Genomic DNA, 19,390 nt, shown 5'->3' on the forward strand with positions numbered 1-19,390 from the left:
CTCTGCATTTCCAGGTGACTGGTGTGTGTGTACATATGCGTACAGGTCCTTCTATCTGCAAGGGCCTGCTGCCGGGGCACCTGTCTTCCCAAGGGCCTAGTGCTCTTAGCATCTGGCCCCGGCTCCTGTTGCAGCCTGAAATAAGGCTGTGACCCACGGTAGGATGATCCTTGTCAGCTGAGGCCAGGGCTGGCTGCAGAGCACACGCCATTCACTGACCACCGACTGCCGACACAAACGCTGACCACTCAACTCTCAACTTCCAGATAGAAGTGTTGATCTTGAGTGTCTGACACTCCCTCCCGACCACTGTGGTCCCATCCTTGCAGGTATCAGGATCCATGGGGAGCTTGGGGAGCTGTGGGGAGAAGGCAGAGGAAACCCTTCTCCTCCAACAGAGGAAGGGTCCTGCAGAGGATGTGGGGAGAAGGGGATCTTATGGAAGCCTGGATCCCAGGTTGGAAGGAGAGAGATTCTAAGCTATAGGTTACTCTAGGTTAAGTGGGGAGGGGGTGCCTCGGGTTAAAGATTGGGGGTATGTAATGGCTACGCTCAAGACTTCAGGATATTTAGGCAGTAAATGGAAGTACCTTCCCTGTCTGTAAAATGAGAGGCCTTTCCCAGTGACTGAATTTCTGTAAGGGGTGCATTTATCAAAAAATTAGATCCATGGACTGTGGAATCCCTAAATAGTCACAGTCAGAGGATGCTCAGTCACCTCATGAGCCTCATCCAAAATGCATGCAGATGCGCTCATGTTTGCATACAGCGTTAGGATGCCCTGAAGCCCATCCATGGATGTGCACGATCCAGCCCAGCCCCGAAGGGGGAACTGAGGCACAGAGTGGGAGAGCAGCTTGCTCACAGTCTCAGAGCAAGTCAGGGACAGTGATTAGACGCTCAGTCATCCAGCTCAGTGCCTGCTGCCCCAGGGCCATGGTATGGGGATGGGGGGTACCGATGGAGGTAGATTGTTTTTCTAGAAGAAGGAACATAGAAAAATCTGGATGGAAAGGGGAGGGGCACAGGGTTGAGCAGCCAGTCAGGGAGTTCAAGGGTTCTGCCTTTTCTCCTTGTAGTAAGTTAGGGAATCTGCATTTGGGACCTGCAGGTGTTCTCATTTTATTTGTAAATCTCCAAGATTCCTGGAAAGTGCCATGAGATGCAAACGGGGCTATGGAGGAGGAGGAAGGGACAAGGGAGAGGAGGGCACCACAGAGCCTGGCCCAGGGTTGGGGAGGAGAGTGGGGTGGGGCGATGGTGGTCTCAGTTTTGTGGACCACCTGCACCTTTGACCTTTGAGGCCACGTAGGGGACAGGAGGGCCTTGCAGACCCCAGTGGAGCCCCAGCCCAGCCCACACTCCCTCTCCCTCTGACTTAAACTCCTACCTCTGTCAGCCCATCTCTGCAGTTCTCCTGGGTCGGTAGCTGACAGTAGTGCCTGAGCGGCCCCTGCCTCCCTACTCCCCTGATCAGGAAGCCAGGCCCAGGAAAGACCCTAGAGAACACCCCCAAAGAAAGGGAATGTCCTTAGCAATATGGGAAGAGATCAGGATGACTCCGAGCGCCTCACTCACCGGCCCTGCACCCCACTCTCCTCTGTACAGAGACCCCAAAGGCCCTTCCAGCTCAGAATGGCCTTGCTTGTGACTCTGAAGTGGTACCAGGGTGGGGTGGGGCTGGGGCTGGAGGAGGTTTGGGAAGGGGGAAGACGGGGGATGGAGGCAGCTTGGCTCATTCGCAGGAGTCTCTCCTCCACAGGATGATTCCCAAGGAGCAGAAGGGGCCAATGATGGCTGACACGGGGGATCTTGCAGGACCAGGTAAGGTGGGCCCAGCCCTGCGCTTTCTTTAGACTCCGTCATCTTCTGCCCCGGACTGTGGCCACTCAGCCCTGCTGGCCCCAGGCCTAGGCAAACAAGTGTCCGTTCCAGGCCAGCAGTGAGGGAGCGCCTGCGGCCTGGAATCTGCCGCCTTGTCTGGGAAGCCTCCTGAGGCCCTGGGAGGGGCCTTGTCCCTCATGTCCTCAGACCTAGGAGCTGAGGTTGGGGACCCCAGGCTGAGGCCTGCCCCTGTCTGAGTCCTCACCCCAGCCCCAAACTGAGCTCTGAGGGCTCTAGTCCCCGACCAAGCCCTGACTGTGGCCACAAGCTCCCCACACACCTGCCCTTGCTTACCGTAACCAGGGTCTCGCCGAGGCCTGGGGGACAGCTCAGGACAGCCCAGGCCCATGGTGAGGGACCAAAGGTGGGGAGAGCGGGGCAGGGTGGCCCGAACAGGCTACTGAATTTGATTCAAACCATTTTACTTAAAAGAATGAAGAAATCATCTAAAATTCACACGTATCTTTATAAGGTCTCTTCCAGGACTCCTGGCATAATTTTCGGGTCTATTTATTTGGACTACTTTTGAGCATTTCAAGTATTTTTAAAATTAATTACTTCAACTAAGTTGGGGCTCTCAGACCTCCCTGTGAACTATAGTGGCTTGGAAGTATTAGTTAAAAATGCAGATTCCCAGGATCCACCCCCAGCGATTCTGATGCAAAGTGGGCAGTGCATCAAGCTCCGATCAACCCTTGTGGGAGGGTACTTCTGCTGCTCCGCCTTCTTCAGGGCCCTAAGAAGCAGTTAATCCTGTCATATGGCTTTATATGCGCATCATCATTTTGACCTGTTTTTTGTGTTCTCGCCTCCTTTTGTTGGTGCCAAGTTTCTTTTTGGTTTCCTTTAATTTTGAGCACTGAAATATACAAACTCTGAGGTATTAATGCTCTAACTGGAAGACTCAGGCTCAGCATTCTCTTTTCTATTATCTAAATAATTAATGAATTACAGAACCCCAAATATTGACACACATCATTTATGTCTGACTTGGAATATATAAATTTTCGATTACTGCTAGAGTATTAATTAAAGACAATTTTGAAACTAAAGAAAAGTAGAAAGGCAAAAAAATCACATGGTCTCAGCATCTAAAGACAGCCATTGTAAAATCAAAATAATAAAAACACCATTATTGCCTGCTTACTATGTATGCGAGACTGTGCTGAGTGTTGGTGCCTTATGTCATTGTCTCACAGCAGCTCACAAGTAAGTTAGATATTATTACCCATCCCCATTTTGCAGATGAAAAGACTGAGGCTCAGAGGAATTAGACAGTCACACTTTTGGTAGGTGGTAAAGCTGAGATTTGACTTCAGGTATGTCTGTCTCCAGACCACTTCTTTGCTATATGGTTATAAAAATAATACATCCGTTTTATAAAAATTCAGACAGATAGGAACGACTTTGAAAGTGGAAGTTCCTTATAGTGGAACCATCTGGAGATAACCACTGTTAACATATTTGTGTAAATCCTTCTTCTGTTCATATATAAACATATTTTTATAAATACATAAGCACATGGACTACATGCTATATGCTGTGTTCTTAAGCTTGCTTTTTTTCACTCAGCATCATAGCACAGACTACTTTCCTCCCTAGTATGATTTATATTGCTGCCTCCCTTGCCCTGCATACCATCATTTGGACATATCATAATATATTTAATTAACCCCTAATGGTGGAAGTGAAGGATTATCGTGCACGTGACTTGTTGAGAGAGTCCTCTCAAGGGACGTGAAGGAAGCAGGATGGGGCAGAGGAAATGGCTAAGCAAGGAAGCCGGCTCAGCTGTAGTCCAGGTTCGATGTGACCCAGTGGGGGCAGGGGGGGACTGCAGTGTGAATCACATCACAGGATTCATCCCTTCCACGGCCAGGGGCCACGGGGCTGCTTCCATTCTGCTGGGCAATTCTCTGCAGACAGTGGCAGCTGTGAGCAGTCAGTTGCTGGGAAAGAGCATCTGGACAGCATCCACTACAATACTGTGCCCTAGTTCTCACTATTAAACCCCCACTGCAATAAACATCCTTGTGCATATATCTTTGGGCTTATTTACTCAACTTTGTCCCTAAAAATGAGTGCCCAGAAACGGAATAGCTTGGTCAAGTAGGTTTTATTGATGGCTTTTTTTTTTTTAACATTGTGCTCAGTTCATTTGGATAGTATTTGACAGTAGATGCAAGGGGAACTTTTATTCTGTATTTTGGTACAAATAGTCTTTCATATATTAAAGGATGCAATACAATTTATTGCTAAAGAAATAGCAGTGCAAACAATCTGCAATCCTATGTCCCATGATTGCTCATTGCTTCCTCATGGTGTGATTAAACTTGTTCCTCTGTCCATTTTTTTTTTAATTTTTATTTTTAAAATATACACATATATTATCAATTTTGCACATATACAATAAGTAAGAAATATTGTGGCTTGAGTAACTATAACAGTTAATATAAAAATGTACTGGTATAATTTAGCATATTCAAATATTTAGAAAGTGGTTGATATAAGGCTCACACATCCTACATTTTATATAAAACTTTCCCCTTATTATAGCACTTTAGTATATGGAATGAACACATTTAAAATGACCTAGGAAATAGATTTCAAATAATCAACCTCGTTTTCCCTAGAAAGCAATAAAATAAATGAAAAGCTGTGGTCAGTGAGCTTATTGCCATAATTAAAAAAAGATAAAAAAACTGCCTTCCATTTTATTCCATTCATAGTATCTTAAATTCCAGAAAATCTAATTTTAAAAGTATTATTTCCCAGTACTGGGATGAATTGCCAATTGTGGAACAACTGTTAATGTATTTCTGCATAAAAACTGATGACTCATATGATCTTTTTTTTAAAACTCAATTTTACTGAGATATATTCACATACTGTCCATTTTCTTTTGAACCCACTCAGCAGGACTCTTACTGCTAATACTTAGTGTGTATGCTGCGGATTTTTCAATGCACATACAAACACATATTTCTTTTTTAGATACACAAATGGGATCTTGGGATACATATTCTGGAGTCTACTTTTTTTTCTTCATTTTGCCTAGAGTGGATTTCTTCCTGATGCTGGCATATAGAAGGTGCTCTACACATATTTGGTGAAAGACTAAAAACAATTCAACTTCCTTTTTTTTTTTTTTCCTTAAGGCTGTTTAGTGTTCCATTATACAGAATGAATCACAGCCCTTCAGTGGGCCCTCAGCTGTGCCTGGCAACTGCAGCCATTTCCCCTAGTCCATTTGCTCTCCCATACTGCTCTCCTAGACGGTGTGTCAACCCTTCTCTCCCCTCTAGCCTCCAAAACCTCGCTCCTCCTCACCCATCTTCATTCTTGGCTAAAGTCCTTGCTTCTTATTTCATAGAGCAAAATGAAGTAACTGAAAGGGAACTTCCACACGCAACCCTCCGCCACATCTGTTCACTTGCTTGCTGTTTCCCATTTTCTGTTTTCCGTTTTCCTTCCTAATATGTTGGATGAACTCTCCTTGCACCTGTCTGAAGTCAGCCCTTTTGGTTATGCACTGGACACGCTCTCCTACCCAAGAGGAATTTAGCAATCCTCCCCTTTCTCTCCTGCGTTGTCCAAAGTTCCCTCTGCTTACAAACATGCTATTATTTTTCCCTCTTAAAACAAAACAAAACAAAATACTCTTGATTGCACAGCTGCCTCCAGCCATACTTCATTCCTATCCTTTTTCCCTCATCTTAACATTTTATTATGACAATTTCCAAGCAAACAGAGAAGTAGACAGTACATGTCCCCATGGCCCCCTTTTTATTCGTGGATCATTTCAAAGCAAATCCCAAAGAACATGTCATTTCATCCCTCAACTACTTCAGAATGCGTCAAAATTAAAGACATTTCCTTACATGACCATACAGCTATTAGCACACTGAACAAAATTAGCAATAACTATTTAGCACCATCAGAAAAATAGTCCCATATTCAACTTTCTCCAATTTCCATACAGTGTCTTTTTACAATTTTGTGTTTTTTTTAAAATCAGGATCCAAATAAGGACCTTTCTTTAAAAAATTCAGTTTTATTGAGATGTATTCAGATACCGTACAATCAATCATCCATGTTGTACAAACTGTTCACAGTATCATCATATAGTTGTACATTCATCACCCTGATCTAATTTTTGAACATTTTCCTTATACCAGAAAGAATAAAAATAAGAATTAAAAAATAAAAGTAAAAAAGAACACCCAAATCATCCCCACCATCCCACCCTATTTTTCATTTAGTTTTTGTCCCCATTTTTCTACTCATCCATCCATACACTGGATAAAGGGAGTGTGATCCATAAGGCTTTCACAATCACACTGTCACCCCTTGTAAGCTACATTGTTAAACAATCGTCTCCAAGAGTCAGGGCTACTGGGTTGCAGTTTGATAGTTTCAGGTATTTACTTCTAGCTATTCCAATACATTAAAACCTAAAAAGGGTTATCTATATAGTGTGTAAGAGTGCCCACCAGAATGCCCTCTCAAATCCATTTTGAAATCTCTCAGCCACTGAAACTTTGTTTCATTTCTCACTCCCCCTTTTGGTCAAGAAGATGTTCTCATTCCTACGATGTCAGGTCCAGATTCATCCTTGGGAGTCATATCCTGCGCTGCCAGAGAGACTCACATCCCCAGGAGTCAGGTCCCACGTGAGGGGAGGGCAGTGACTTCATCTGCCAAGTTGGCTTAGCTAGAGACAGAGGCCACATCTGAGCAACAGAGATACTCAGAGGGAGACTCTTAGGCAAAATTAAAAGCAGGTTTAGCCTCTCCTTTGCAGTAACAAGCTTCATAAGGGCTAGCCCCAAGATAGAGGGTTCAACACATCAAACTGTTAGCCCTCAATGTTTATGAGAACATCAGCAACAATCCAGGTGAGGAAGTCCAACACTTCTGCATTTTCCCCCAGCTCCTCAGGGAGGCCCTGGATATATATTTTTATTCTCTGCCCAAATTACTTTGGGATGTGTCACTATTTCACACTAGCCTATACAAACCTACCAGATCTCCCTTCCTATTCAAAGTTCCATGTAATTATGGTGTTTGAACAAACTGACTGTACAAGTTAAATTGTTTAGAAAATATAGATCCCGCACCAAATAAACATCTCTTCCTTTGGTCTCACATGGAATTTGAAGTTTTAAAACACAGTCAGTATCGTCTTTTACCCTTTGGCCTGATTTGCCTTAGTCCTAACCAGATCTGCTTCATTCATCTCTCTAATTGAGGTCTGGACGCTTTTCAACTTTTTTAACAGTTGCCGTAGGTGCTAATACTGACATTCATATCTGTGGAGCTCTAGCTCTGAGTTTCAGGTATCACACAGATACCCAATGTTTCAGAGACAATCAGGTTTACACAAAGGGATTGGCATCTTGGAATCTGGAGATAGCCATTACAATTCATGAATAGATGTGACTGCTCTAAGAGCTTACAATCTAGGGACCATAACAATAAGCATTTCCCTGAGAAGCTGTGCTCTAAGGTTCAATTCTGAGTTTACACATTGTAGGTAGTCCATATTGGTGAGGCATTATAGTGTTTGCCTTTGTTTCTGGCATAGTTCACTCAAAATGCCGTCTACAGGATCCATTCACGTTGCATGTTTCACAGCTTCACTCCTCGCAGTTACTCAATATTCCATTGTATGCACACACAACAGTTCACCGTTCTGTTCCTCAGTCGATGAACCCTTAAGGACCATGTTTTAATTTAGTTGTTAAGTCTCCTTTAATCTAAAACAGTCTCCCCTCCTCCTTTCCACATCATTAACTCGTTTGAAGAAACCAGGCCAGTTGTCCTGCAGAATGTCGCACATTCTGGATTTGGCTCATTGCTTCCTCGTGGTGTGGTTAAACTTGTTCCTCTGTCCATTTTCTTTTGAACCCACTCTAACCACACTTTCACACTCAAATACTCCACAAAAACTGCCCTTGTGAAGATTGCCAATGGCCCCGTGTTACTAAATATAATATTCAGTGTTCAGCCATCCTCTTACACGTATCAGCAACATATGGTGCTGTCAATCACTCCATCTTCCCCGAAATGCTTTCATCAGTTGGTTTCCAGGACTCCACGCTCCTTCATTTCCTCCTCCCTCCCCGGTGCTCCTGCTCAGGCTCCTTGGCTGGCTCCTCCTCAGCTGCTTAGTCTAAATGTCAGAGGACTCAGTCTTTGGACCTTCTCTGTCTTCTCACTTACATGGTGATCTCATCCAGGTTCCCAGATTAAAATATTATTTACGGACCCACAATGCCCCAATTTTGATCTCCGTATCAGCTCTCCCCCTTGAACACCTGACTCATATCCAGCTCCCTCCTCAGCATCTCCACTTGGAGATAAACAAGTCTCCTCAAACTTAATATGCCCAATTTTGAAGACAATTGGAAGAATTTGAATATGGACTAGGTATTAGATAAAACAATCTTGTTTACTTGTAAAGATGGAGATCATTCATTAATTGATTAAAAATCACCTTACAAAGCATGTATCCTATTTTCAGTTTGAATAAACACTCATATAATTCTTCTGGGGTAATGAAAAAGTTTTGAAACTAGAGAGAAATGGTGGTTACACAACACTGTGAATATATTAAATGCCACTAAATTAGACACTTTAAAATGGTTAACTGTATGTTATGTGAATTTCACCACAATAAAAAGAACTCATGTATGAGTATATAGTACTTGAAAAAGGTACAAAAGGATATACATGAAGGTATTGTTTCATTTTGCTAAAGCTGCTGAAATGTAATATACCAGGAAATAGGTTGGCTTTTATAATGGGAATTTATTTGTTCACAAATTTACAGTTCTAAGGCCATGAAAATGTCCCAGTTAAGGCATCAACAGACTGATACCTTCTCTGAGGAGTGGCTGATGGCATCTGGGGTCCCTCTGTCACATGGGAAGGCAAATGGCCTGAGTCTGCTGGGCCTCTCCTGGGTTTAACTTCTGGTTTCCGTGGCTTTCTCCAAAATGTCTCTAGGTTTCTGTCTTAGCTTCTCTCTTAGTTTCTCCCAGGGGCAAACTCTGGATTACATATTTTAGCTTCTCTCTTAGCTTCTCCCTGCTTCTCTCTTAGCTTCTCTTGGGGCAAACTCTGGATTACATATTTTAGCTTCTCTCAGCTCTGACCTCTCCCCAAAAATGTCTTTCCCTTAAAGGACTCCAGCAAGTGAATTAAGACCCACCTTCAATGGGTGGGGTCACATCTCCATGGAAACAATCTAATCAAAAGGTCCCACCCAACAATGAGTCTGCCCCCACAAGATTGAATTAAAAGAATGTGGTCCTCTCTAGGGTATATAATAGTTTCAAACTAGCACAGGTATGAATGGTGGTATTCTCTGGGTATTTTTCTTTTTTTCTTACCTGCATTTTTCTAACTGTCTTCAATGCATATATATGCTGTTTTTATAATTTAAAAGGCTATTTTAAAAATTAAAAGAATGCATGTCTAAAACTGAACTCCTGATCTTTCCCCAAACCTCCTCCTCCAGCCTTTCCCATTTCAGCAAGTGGTCGCTCCATCCTTCCAGGTACTCAGGCCAGAAACCTTGCAGGTATCCTTGACTCCTCTCACTCTCACCTCCCAAACCCATGGTTCATCTTTAAAAGAGATCTAGAATCTGATCATTGCTCACTGCCTCCACTACTATGGGCAAAGAGCTACATAGGAAATTCATAGAATAAATCCAAATGGCCACTGAACTTCTGAAATGGTGTTCAATCTCCCTGAGCATCAAAAATATGCAAATTAAACTCTGAGGTGTCATTTCTGTCCAGTGGGTGGGCAAAGGTTCCAAAGAATGATGACACCCAGTGTTGGCAAGTGTGGAGAGAAACAGGCATTCTCATACCCAATGCACAATGCCACGAGGCAGTGCCTTTACAGGGCTGTGGCCCAGAGCGCCTCCATGATTGGCTCATAAACACTTGCTCTGGCCTCTCCCGGCAGTCCCTTCACTGGACCTGGGCAAGAAGCTGAGCGTGCCCCAGGACCTGATGATGGAAGAGCTGTCACTGCGCAACAACCGAGGCTCCCTCCTCTTCCAGAAGAGGCAGCGCCGTGTGCAGAGGTTCACCTTCGAGTCTGCAGCCAGCCACCGGGTGGTGAGTGGGCCCCCCCATTGTGCTCACAGGGAAACTGAAGCTGAAAGGGCCAGTGGTCAGCCTACAGTCACATGGTGAGCCAGGTTGAGGACCTCAATCTCCAGCCAGGGAGAGCCGTGACAGTGTCATCAGACTGAGCCCCTGCCTTGCTGTGTGATCCCAGAAAAATTTTATCTCTCTAGGCATCTTTGCCCAGATACAAAACATAAAGTGGACTGAGTGAGATGCACTGTTGGGGGAAGGGGTTTGGGCTCACACAAAAATTGCAGCAAACAGTATTTAGATCAGACTTGAGCTTGATCTCAGATGGAAAATATGAAGAAGGAAAAGGCCATGGGACAGTCTGCTGGTGGAAAAAGAAAGAATGGTTTATCCTTGGGCCTCCAAGGGGCAACAGGCAGTCTTGTTCCCAATCAAATGTGGGGTTCTCTGCCCGATGTGCCTAACAGCCAATCTATGACATCAGGGTTTCAAAGAGAGAAAGAGTTTATTGTCACGGGAAGAAAGGAGAACAGATGACCTATCAGTCTAAAATCTGTCTCCCCAAAGTGCAGTAACTCTGAGAGTTTTACAGTATCTAAAGACAGGCAGGTTTATGATAATGAGTATAATGGCTCAAGATGACAAAGTTAGACATGATCTAATTATTGAGGCACATACAAACTGATTACATGCTTCATCACAGAAAGTATATAAGAAAATGGTGGCCTTAATATGATGAAGGCATGGTTTTTAATATTATAATGAGGTATAGGTCACTTATAGGTTAAGTTTTAAGCTACCACACATGTCAGGCAGGCCAAATTTGGTTAGATCTAGCTTCATCTAGTAAGATAGTTTAGGAATTGGAGTGAGTTAGTTCTGGGTTGACTCAGGTTCCTTCATTAATAAACATTGAGGAGTTATCTTTGTGATCATGAGACTCCCAAGTTGTAAATAGGACAGGGGTCTATAAGCAGGGCCAGTCACAAGGATTTTACAATCACAAGATAAAAATTGCATAGTTATAAAAGCATGATCAAAGATCAAGGCATCTGGATTATAGTGTGGCGAGTTTCAGTAATTTCAGGTATTTCCTTTTGGCTATTCTACAATATTCTAGAAGGAAAAAGGCATGATTCAGTCATCACAATTATTTGTTAACTCTTAATTTCTCCGTTACAGTCTGAGGTCCTTTCCACAAAGTAAGGAACATTCCATTCACCAGTTCAATTTTTGGGCTAAACAGGAAGCAACTGAGAGGGGGTGATGTGGCAGAATAATAAAGACAAAACACCTACTACTGTTACATACATGCTAAACATAGTGATAGCTAAGTGCTTTACATGTATTTTACCATTTAATGCTCTTAGAACCCTTACAAGGTAGATATCATCATCATCCCCAATTTATGGTAAGGAAACAGGCTCAATGAGAAGGAAACTCACCCAGGGTCAATATTACAACAGGGACTAACGGCTATGGAGTATTTTTCTGTCTCAGGTGCTGGTTTTAGCTCTCTACTCCATTCGCTCATCCTCCCCAAATCCTCGGGAGGTGGGTGCTAGGATTACGCAACCCACCCCCTTTTTTTTTTGGAGGGGCTGACGGGATGGGGAAGGGACCCTGTCTCCTTGTCCCGCTGAGACCCACTATGGTTTATACCCCTTCCCTCCCCCAGATCGTGGCCGGAAGCGCCAAGGGGAGGGTGACTGGAACGGCGGAGCCGAGGGCGATGAACGTGGAGGTGGGCTCTCGGGAGGAGGTGCTTGGGGAAGGGGCGAGGGCAGCTCGGATGGGGCCCTCCGCCGCCGCTAAAAGCCCGTCCCTGTACTCAGGTTGTCAACGGCCCCGAGGCGCAGAACTACTGCTCGGAGGTCCACATCTCCCCGGCCCCGCCCGGAGGCCCGGAGTTCATTCGCCCCGCAGCCGCCCCGGAGGTGCGCGCCCGCAGCCCTAGCGCCCTGGCGCCAGGTGAGTGGCCTCCCTTGTACCCGACCCGGGGGCGGGGAGAGTGGGCATCCTCGACCGCTGGGCAGGAAGAGAGCTCCTAGAGCGTTTGGTCTATCCCCCTTCCCCAGCACGTACGCGTACACTTCCCAGACCGGAACATGAAGCACAGAGAGGCACAGCAATGCACACAAGGTCACACAGCGTGTCAGAATTGAGCCAAGACTAGAAACCGCTCCCCAAACTCCCAGCTCCTCTGCTCCGGTGGTCCTCCAGTTTTCTGGAATGAGGAAGGGTTCCCTTTGCTGGCCAACTTTGGCGTCACTTCCCCCCACTCACCTCTTTCCTAGGTGGGGATGGGAGTGGGGGCTGAGGGAGAAAGGAGCGGAGGCGCCCCCTTCTGCCAGCCTCCAATACGCTCTGCTCCACCCCCAGGCTACGCGGAGCCCCTGAAAAGCGTCCCGCCGGAGAAGTTCAACCACACAGCCATCCCCAAGGGCTACCGCTGCCCTTGGCAGGAGTTCGTCAGCTACCGAGACTACCAGAACCACGGCCAAAGTCAGACCACCAGCCTCGCCCAGTACCGCAGTTTCAACAAGTAAGGCAGGACGGGCAACTAGGGGAGACTGGAGCTGAGGGTGCGCTGGGAGACGGTTACAACCACAGCAGTAGCCTGCATCTACGGAGCGCTTTCCACAGACCAGGCTCTATCCCATATACTCTATATGATCTCTTGCTAGAACAGTGCCTCAGCACAGAGTAGGTGATCAATAGATGTATGCAGAGTGAATGCATGAATGCGCCACACTTTATGTTGGATCCTCGCTACAAAAAGGTGTAGCAAGTACTACAATTGTTCCCTTTTTGCAGATGAAGAGACTGAGGCCCAGGAATATCAAACAACTTGTCCAAAGTCACAAAGTAAGGAAGAACAGCAGGACTGGGATTCAAGTCTGGGTTTGTGTGCCTCCAGAGCCCAGTTTTTGTTCTGCATCATTGCCATGTTCCGCCTCTTTACTGGACATCACGTACATGTCCTCCCCTGGGTGGGACTCCCCAGATCTCAACGGTCCTAGACCTGTGCAGCCTTTTCCACACTTTCATCAATGGTGTGGAAGAGGCCTGGAAAGTTGCTTTGGGGCTGCCCCAAGGTGGGGAGTGGCAGTGAGACACTGGATGCCAGAGCTGAGAGTCACAGAGGTCATGGGCCCTTAACACAGGCTCATACGTGGACCCCACACCCGGCTGGGGGACTTTGGGCAAGTGATGGCCTGAAAGCCTCCATTTCCCCACCTGGAAAGTGAGGCTGTTATAATGCCCATGTCATACGATTGTTGGGAGCATGACATGAGATGCCACAGTCAGTTTCTGGCAAGTAGTAAGCTCTCAATAAATGGTAGCTGTTATTAGTAATAATTTTTCACAGACTGAGATCATGGTTGGAAAAACTAATGGGGAAAATTTGAAAGGGATAAATTTAACATTCTACCGTGGTAGCCTGCAAGCAAATGACAGGACTCAGGAGAGGGGCTTGGCACCGGAGGAGAGTCTTGGGGTGGGGGATAAATTTCAACCGCATTTCGCTTCCTCACACTGATGCTATTTCTGAAAATGTTCCTCTGGCTTGGACTGCGTTAAATGAGGAGGAGGGTCCATAGTAGAGGAGGCCAAAGTCTAGCCCTTCTGGCACCTGCCCAGACCACACATGGAGATGATATCTGTCTGACGGATGGATGGGCAATCAGGACCGGGCCAATCAGGAAGGGCTGAAGAACTGGGCTGGTCAGCCTTGAGAAGAAGTGGCTCGGGAGGAACGTGGCTGAGTGGCCGGGTTGGGCCCGAGACGGGAAGAACTGGGCCCGGCAGGCAATGTGCAAGCCACGAGTCATGGCAGACATTCTGGAGTTCCCGGCCAGGCAGGACTGCCTTCTTTCTCTGTCTGCCTAACTGTGAAAACCGTCAGCGGACATTCAGTCCTGGCAGTCAGCTTCCAGCCTGGCCAGCTCAGGTCCCAGCTCCCATCCAGCTCATACCTCAAGCCAAGGCACACTGCCACCAGCAGAAGAAGGGTTTTAGGGAAACCTAGACCAGCCCCCTTCTGGGACAGAAGGGGCTGCTGAGGCGTAGAGAGGCGGAACAGCCATGTTGGTGTCCAAGCTGGGTTCAGAATCCAGGGCTCTGGGCTCCCAGTCAAGGGCCGAACCGTGAGGCCTGCTTGGCTTGGAAACTGCCCAGCCCGTTCCTGCGGGGCCTGGCTGTTGCTGCTAAAGCTGGGGTGGTCCAGGCAGAATGCTTCCCTGGCTAGAACCCAGGCCTTGGCCGGAAGTTTGCATTTCTGCCCCAGGGGCAATCTATCCCCTCTTCCCACTCATCCCCAAGCTGTGGGGAAAACAATGCTTGTTATTTTTATTAAATTTAAAAATCATTTTAAAATGACCTGAGTATATTCTTTGGCAATTACAGAAAAAAGTAGGGCCGCTTTGTCCATTCTCCTCAAATCCATTTCCCTCCCCAGAAGTAGTATTGTTGTCAGGTTGCTATGTATATTTTCAGAACTTTTTGAAGAGGCAGCTGTACATCTCTAGAGGATATGACATTACTTTGTGTGTATGTGTGGTTTTAGATTTTGCATTTCATTCTAACTTGCTTTTTTTAACTCAACATTATGTTTTTGAAATCTGTCCTATTTAACACATATAGATCTAAGTTTATTCCTTTTAAACTGCTGTACAGTAGTCTGTCATGTGAATATACTACATTTGTCTTGTCCATTCCTCTGCCAAGGGACCTATGGGTTGTTTCTAGTTCTTTACTAACGCAGTTCTCATACCTGCCTTCTTAGGCTTGTGTGCATGTGCTTCCCTAAGCTACACACTTAGAGGTGGAGTTGCTTTGCTGGATGAGAGGGTTTACATATTTTCAGGTCAAATAAATCCTGCCAAAACTGAAGGTAGCACAAAATTGTGAATGTAATTAACACCACCAAATTATATATTTGCATGAAGTTAAAAAGGGAAATTTTATGTTGTATATATATTACTAAAATAAATTTTTTTAAAAATAAGACTATACAACACAGTGAACCCTATTGTAGATGCTGAACTACAGTTAACGGTGCAATTATAAAAATGTTCTTTCATGAATTGTAGCAAATGTACCACACTAACACAAGGTGTTAATAACAGGGTGGTATATGGGAACTTTGTATTTCATGCATGATTTTTATCTAAACCTACAACTTCTCAATTCCCCAATCTCGGTATTCTTTAAAAAAGGAAACTGCCAAAAAAAAATAATAATAATAATTCCTGCCAAATTGTCCTCTCAGCAGCCCCAGTTTACTCTCTGTATTAGTTTTTTAGGGCAGCTGGGACAAACGACCACAAGCAGTGTGGACTGAAACAACAGAAATCTGTTTTCTCATGGCTCTGCAGGCATCAAGGTTGACGCCTTGGTCAGCAGGGCCGGGCTCCCCCAAGGCTCCGGGGAAGGATCCTTCCTTGCCTCTTCCCAGCCTCTGGTGGTGGTTGGCAATCCTTGGCATTCCTTGTTTTGTGGCAGAACTCAGTCTCATGGCCTTCTTCCATTCTTATAAGAACGCCAGGGACGGGGTTCAGGGGCCCCCTAATCCAGTATGACCTCGTCTTAACTAATTACATCTGTTTCCAACTAAGGTCACCTCCTGAGACTCTGGGTGGACATGAATTTGGGGAGGATGCTATTCAATCCGGTATATTCTCTGATAAGCAGATGAATGAAGTTTTGCCCCGCTCCCCCCACCTCACCAATTTTGCTCCATTATCAGATTATTTCATTTACCCGTCTAATTAATGGGTGAAAAGGGGCACGTCTCTGTTGTAATTTGTATTTTCTTGATTTTCAGTGCTTTTCCTAATCCTCCCTTGTCTCTGCAGTTTGTGGATATATTATTCAAAGGGGAGGTGACAAGTGGAAGGCAAAGCTCTGCTTCCAACTCTATGCCTTTCCGGGGCTTACTTAAGGGGAGACGAGTTTTGCTTAGGACAAGCTGCTTATAACTGAAAATTTCAGTCCTGGTCCTAAGCAGCAAGCCATGGCCACTGGGGGCAGTCTTGGGAATTGGCAGAGCTGGAGAAACTTTCAAGGCAGTACAAAACCTGGCTGTATGGAAGGGGAAACAGGCCAAGGGAGAGGCAGGGAAGGGGCCACGTGTGGTGACCCACACACCAGTGTCCTGCCCTCCCTTCCCCCACAGCTCACCCCTCCTTCTGCTCTTCTTTCCCCAGGACACCGGTGCCCTTTGGAGGGACCCTCTTTGGGGAGCCCATTCCCAGAGTAGGCACCCCTTTCATCCCGGAGCCCATCAGTGGCTTGGAACTCCTCCGCCGCAGACCCAACTTCAACAGAGTGGCCCAGGGCTGGGTCCGCAACCTCCCGGAGTCCGAGGAGCTGTAGCCCTGGCCGGAATCTTCAATTCCCCAATCTTGGGATTCGGATAACAGCTGGAGCCAAGACTTGTGGACAGTACTTCACAGTTTACAAAGGGCCTTCACACACAAAGTCTCATTGCAAATTGCCTCAAAGGTCATGAAGTTCGGTGGTTCCCAAATGTGGCTGTGCTTCCGAATCACCTGGGGATGTTGTTTCAAACACAGATTTCTGGCCTGCCCTAGATTTGCAACATCAGAATCTCCCGGGTTGGAGAGTCTGTATTAGTAGCCCATATTCCCAGGTGATTCCAGGGTAACTTGTCCATGGTTTGTGCCTTTAGGAATCCAAACCACTGATGGACTCTACCCCATACCTCCTCTCCTGGCCACCCCAGTACTCTGGCTTATAGTCCTGTAATAACGATGCTGGCTGGCAGCCTGTCTACCTTTACATAACTCTGATAATTAGAAAGTTTTTTCTTTTACTGAGATGCAGTCAGTCTCCCTCCCTGTTTGTGCTCTAAATGTTTAATAAGCCCCCACTGGGTGTAGACACTGCAGGCTCCTGGGAGGGTATGCTGAGTAAACAGCAGGCCCTGCCCTAGTGGAGGAAAAGATAGTTGGGAAGAAGGACTGGAAGAAGGACTTGAAAAGTAGTAAATCACCTTAAACTTCCCTACAGCATGTTAACTGACAACGGAGGAACAAAGTAAGGCAGAGGAGGTCTCTAACCCTGGGTGGGTTGTGGAATTCAGGAAGGTTCCCAGAGGACTTGAGTGGGGCCCTGGAGGAGGGGTGCCTGTCCATCAGGGGAAGAAGGAGTGAGGGAAGGGTATTCCTAGCAAGTGGACCAGCAAGTGCAAAGAGGAGGAATTGTGCATAGGTGCAGGGTGTACTGGAGAAGGGAGAGGGCTATGTTAGGGGGTCAGCAAGGAAATGGGGGAGAAGCTGGGGAGTGAAGGATGAGGTTGCTATGGGGAAACCTAGGAGAAGCCAGGAAGGCTGCAGGGAGTAAGGCCTGGAACACGGAGGTGGCCAGGAGGCTGCTAAGAAGGGACCATCCTTCTCGGCACATTTCAATTTCTCCTTCTTTCCACCTCCCACCTGCCATTTTGAGCAGGTCCCAGGGTAGATCTTGTCCTAGCCTCCAGTTCAGGGTTCTACTCTGGCTCATCAAGGACAAGAGAGCAAAGAATGCCTCAGATCAGATGTGATGCTGCTGCTGATGCTGATGATGGTGATGATGATGATGGTTATGATGATGGTGATGATGATGACAGTGATGGTGGTGGTGATGATGATGATGATGACAGTGATGATGGTGATGATGATGGTGGTGGTGGTGGTTGTGGCTGCCTTTGTTGGGTGCTTCAGTGCTTATTCTGGTAATAGTTTCTCTACATGCCTTATTTCTTATCCCAGTACAACCCTGAGAGAAAGGTACAGTCATCCTCATTTTACAGATATGGATACCAAGGCTCATAGGGGGAAGTGACTTGTCCAGAGGCAGAGCCTAAATGAGAATCTGTCTGCTTCCAGTGGTGTCTCTTCACTGCACTGGGCAGCCAAACCAGTGCTGCTCCCTCTGGAACCACTAACCAAGGTATCCTACCTCAGAGTTTAGGGATTAAGAGTGCAGACTCAGGGGTCAGACAAGAGGGGCTGCTCGCCATGTGAACATGGGCAAGGCATTTCGCATCACTGGGCTTCTGCTTCTCCATCTGTAAGATGAAGACAAGAATGGAAGCTCCTTTCTAGGGTTGTTGTGAGCTCAGTGCAGGACACATACATACGAAGGGCTTGATCAATGTTAGGGCTTTTTTTTGTTGTTTTTAACAACCACTAAATCTTTATTAATTGAATTTTTATTCAATTATTCAAATAGCAATACAATATTAGTAAATAGAAATATTAAGTAAAGAGATATGGCAATAAAATGAGCACAGTTTGGAGGGGGTAGGGGTGGAGGTAGGGAGGTGAGACAGGGGTAGGTAGGAGGAAGGTCAAAATTAGGTCCTCTGCAACTACTGCTCTTGACTGGAAAAGATGTCCTTGCAGTGCATGCAGCTCGAGAAGCAGGCTGCTATGATATCACTGGGGGTCAGTAAAACTGCAACCTGAAGGAAGGCCTCTGACCACAGTAGGGCTCTCTTTGTCCATGAATTTCTTACCTCCTTCTCCCCATCTTGAGGAAGCCAGGAAAGTCTGGCTGGTTTTGGGGGTGGGTGGGATAGTGATTGCCTTGTCCTCTTGCTCTGGAGTTTCCCTCTCCTTCTGGGCCTCGAGGGGCCAGCAGCCTGACTCTTAGAATTGCTCTCAGTGGGTGTGTTCCCTCGAATTTGGGGGCTGCCATGTCTCCATGAGCTGGAGACCGGTCATTACAATGTCTGTAATGTAGAGGAGAGGAAGACCCTCACTGCTTTATGTTTGCTCTGCTGTGTTCCAGAGCCGCAAGGCCCAGAGAGGAACGCCTGGTGGAAAGCATGCTGCACCCAAAAGCAAGTCTTCATCCCTTTTTCTTCTGATAAGGTGGCTTTTGCTTGTTGTTAAAAAGAGAAAGACTTTACTGTAAAAATTAAAAATATACATATAAACAAAGGAGTAAAATGTGAAAGTATCTGCCCACATATCTCCCCCCATGCACACATACACAGATCTTCCCCCCTTCCTGCATTCTGCCCAATTCCCACAAACTGGTAATAGTCTGGTTTTCTAGGATAAGTTGCATGCATAAATATGTACATGTGTATGGACGCACAGGCACATAGATATGTTTTTGTTTTAATGGGATCATGCTATTTATTTTGTTCTGTATCTTGCTTTTTCTTTAACAATAAGTAAAATTTGGATTATGAAAAAGCAGGTCTTTAGCCTTTCACGCAATTTGGGGGCCTATCAAGCTGTTCATATAAAACTCCATATTTTTACCTGTTTTTGGTTTTTTACATAAATGAAACCATTCAGTGATATGGAAATGAAAAGGACTGAAAATAGCTAAAACATTGAGAAACCTGACTTAAATCATTACAG

General features: G+C 45.9%; 1 protein-coding gene across 1 annotated transcript; it reads left to right on the forward strand.

Moving 5' to 3' along the window:
• The first annotated feature begins 1,763 nt into the window (after window positions 1–1,763).
• On the forward strand, window positions 1,764–16,854 carry MYOZ3 (myozenin 3). Its single transcript, XM_037801922.1, has 6 exons — window positions 1,764–1,824; window positions 9,868–10,022; window positions 11,683–11,742; window positions 11,840–11,975; window positions 12,387–12,549; window positions 16,217–16,854. Exons 1-6 carry the CDS (start codon window positions 1,764–1,766, stop codon window positions 16,383–16,385), a joined length of 744 nt encoding a protein of 247 aa, XP_037657850.1. The 3' UTR covers window positions 16,386–16,854.
• The last annotated feature ends 2,536 nt before the right edge of the window (window positions 16,855–19,390 follow it).

The sequence above is a fragment of the Choloepus didactylus genome, chromosome 13 (assembly GCF_015220235.1).
Source record: "Choloepus didactylus isolate mChoDid1 chromosome 13, mChoDid1.pri, whole genome shotgun sequence".
Lineage (NCBI taxonomy): Eukaryota > Metazoa > Chordata > Mammalia > Pilosa > Megalonychidae > Choloepus > Choloepus didactylus.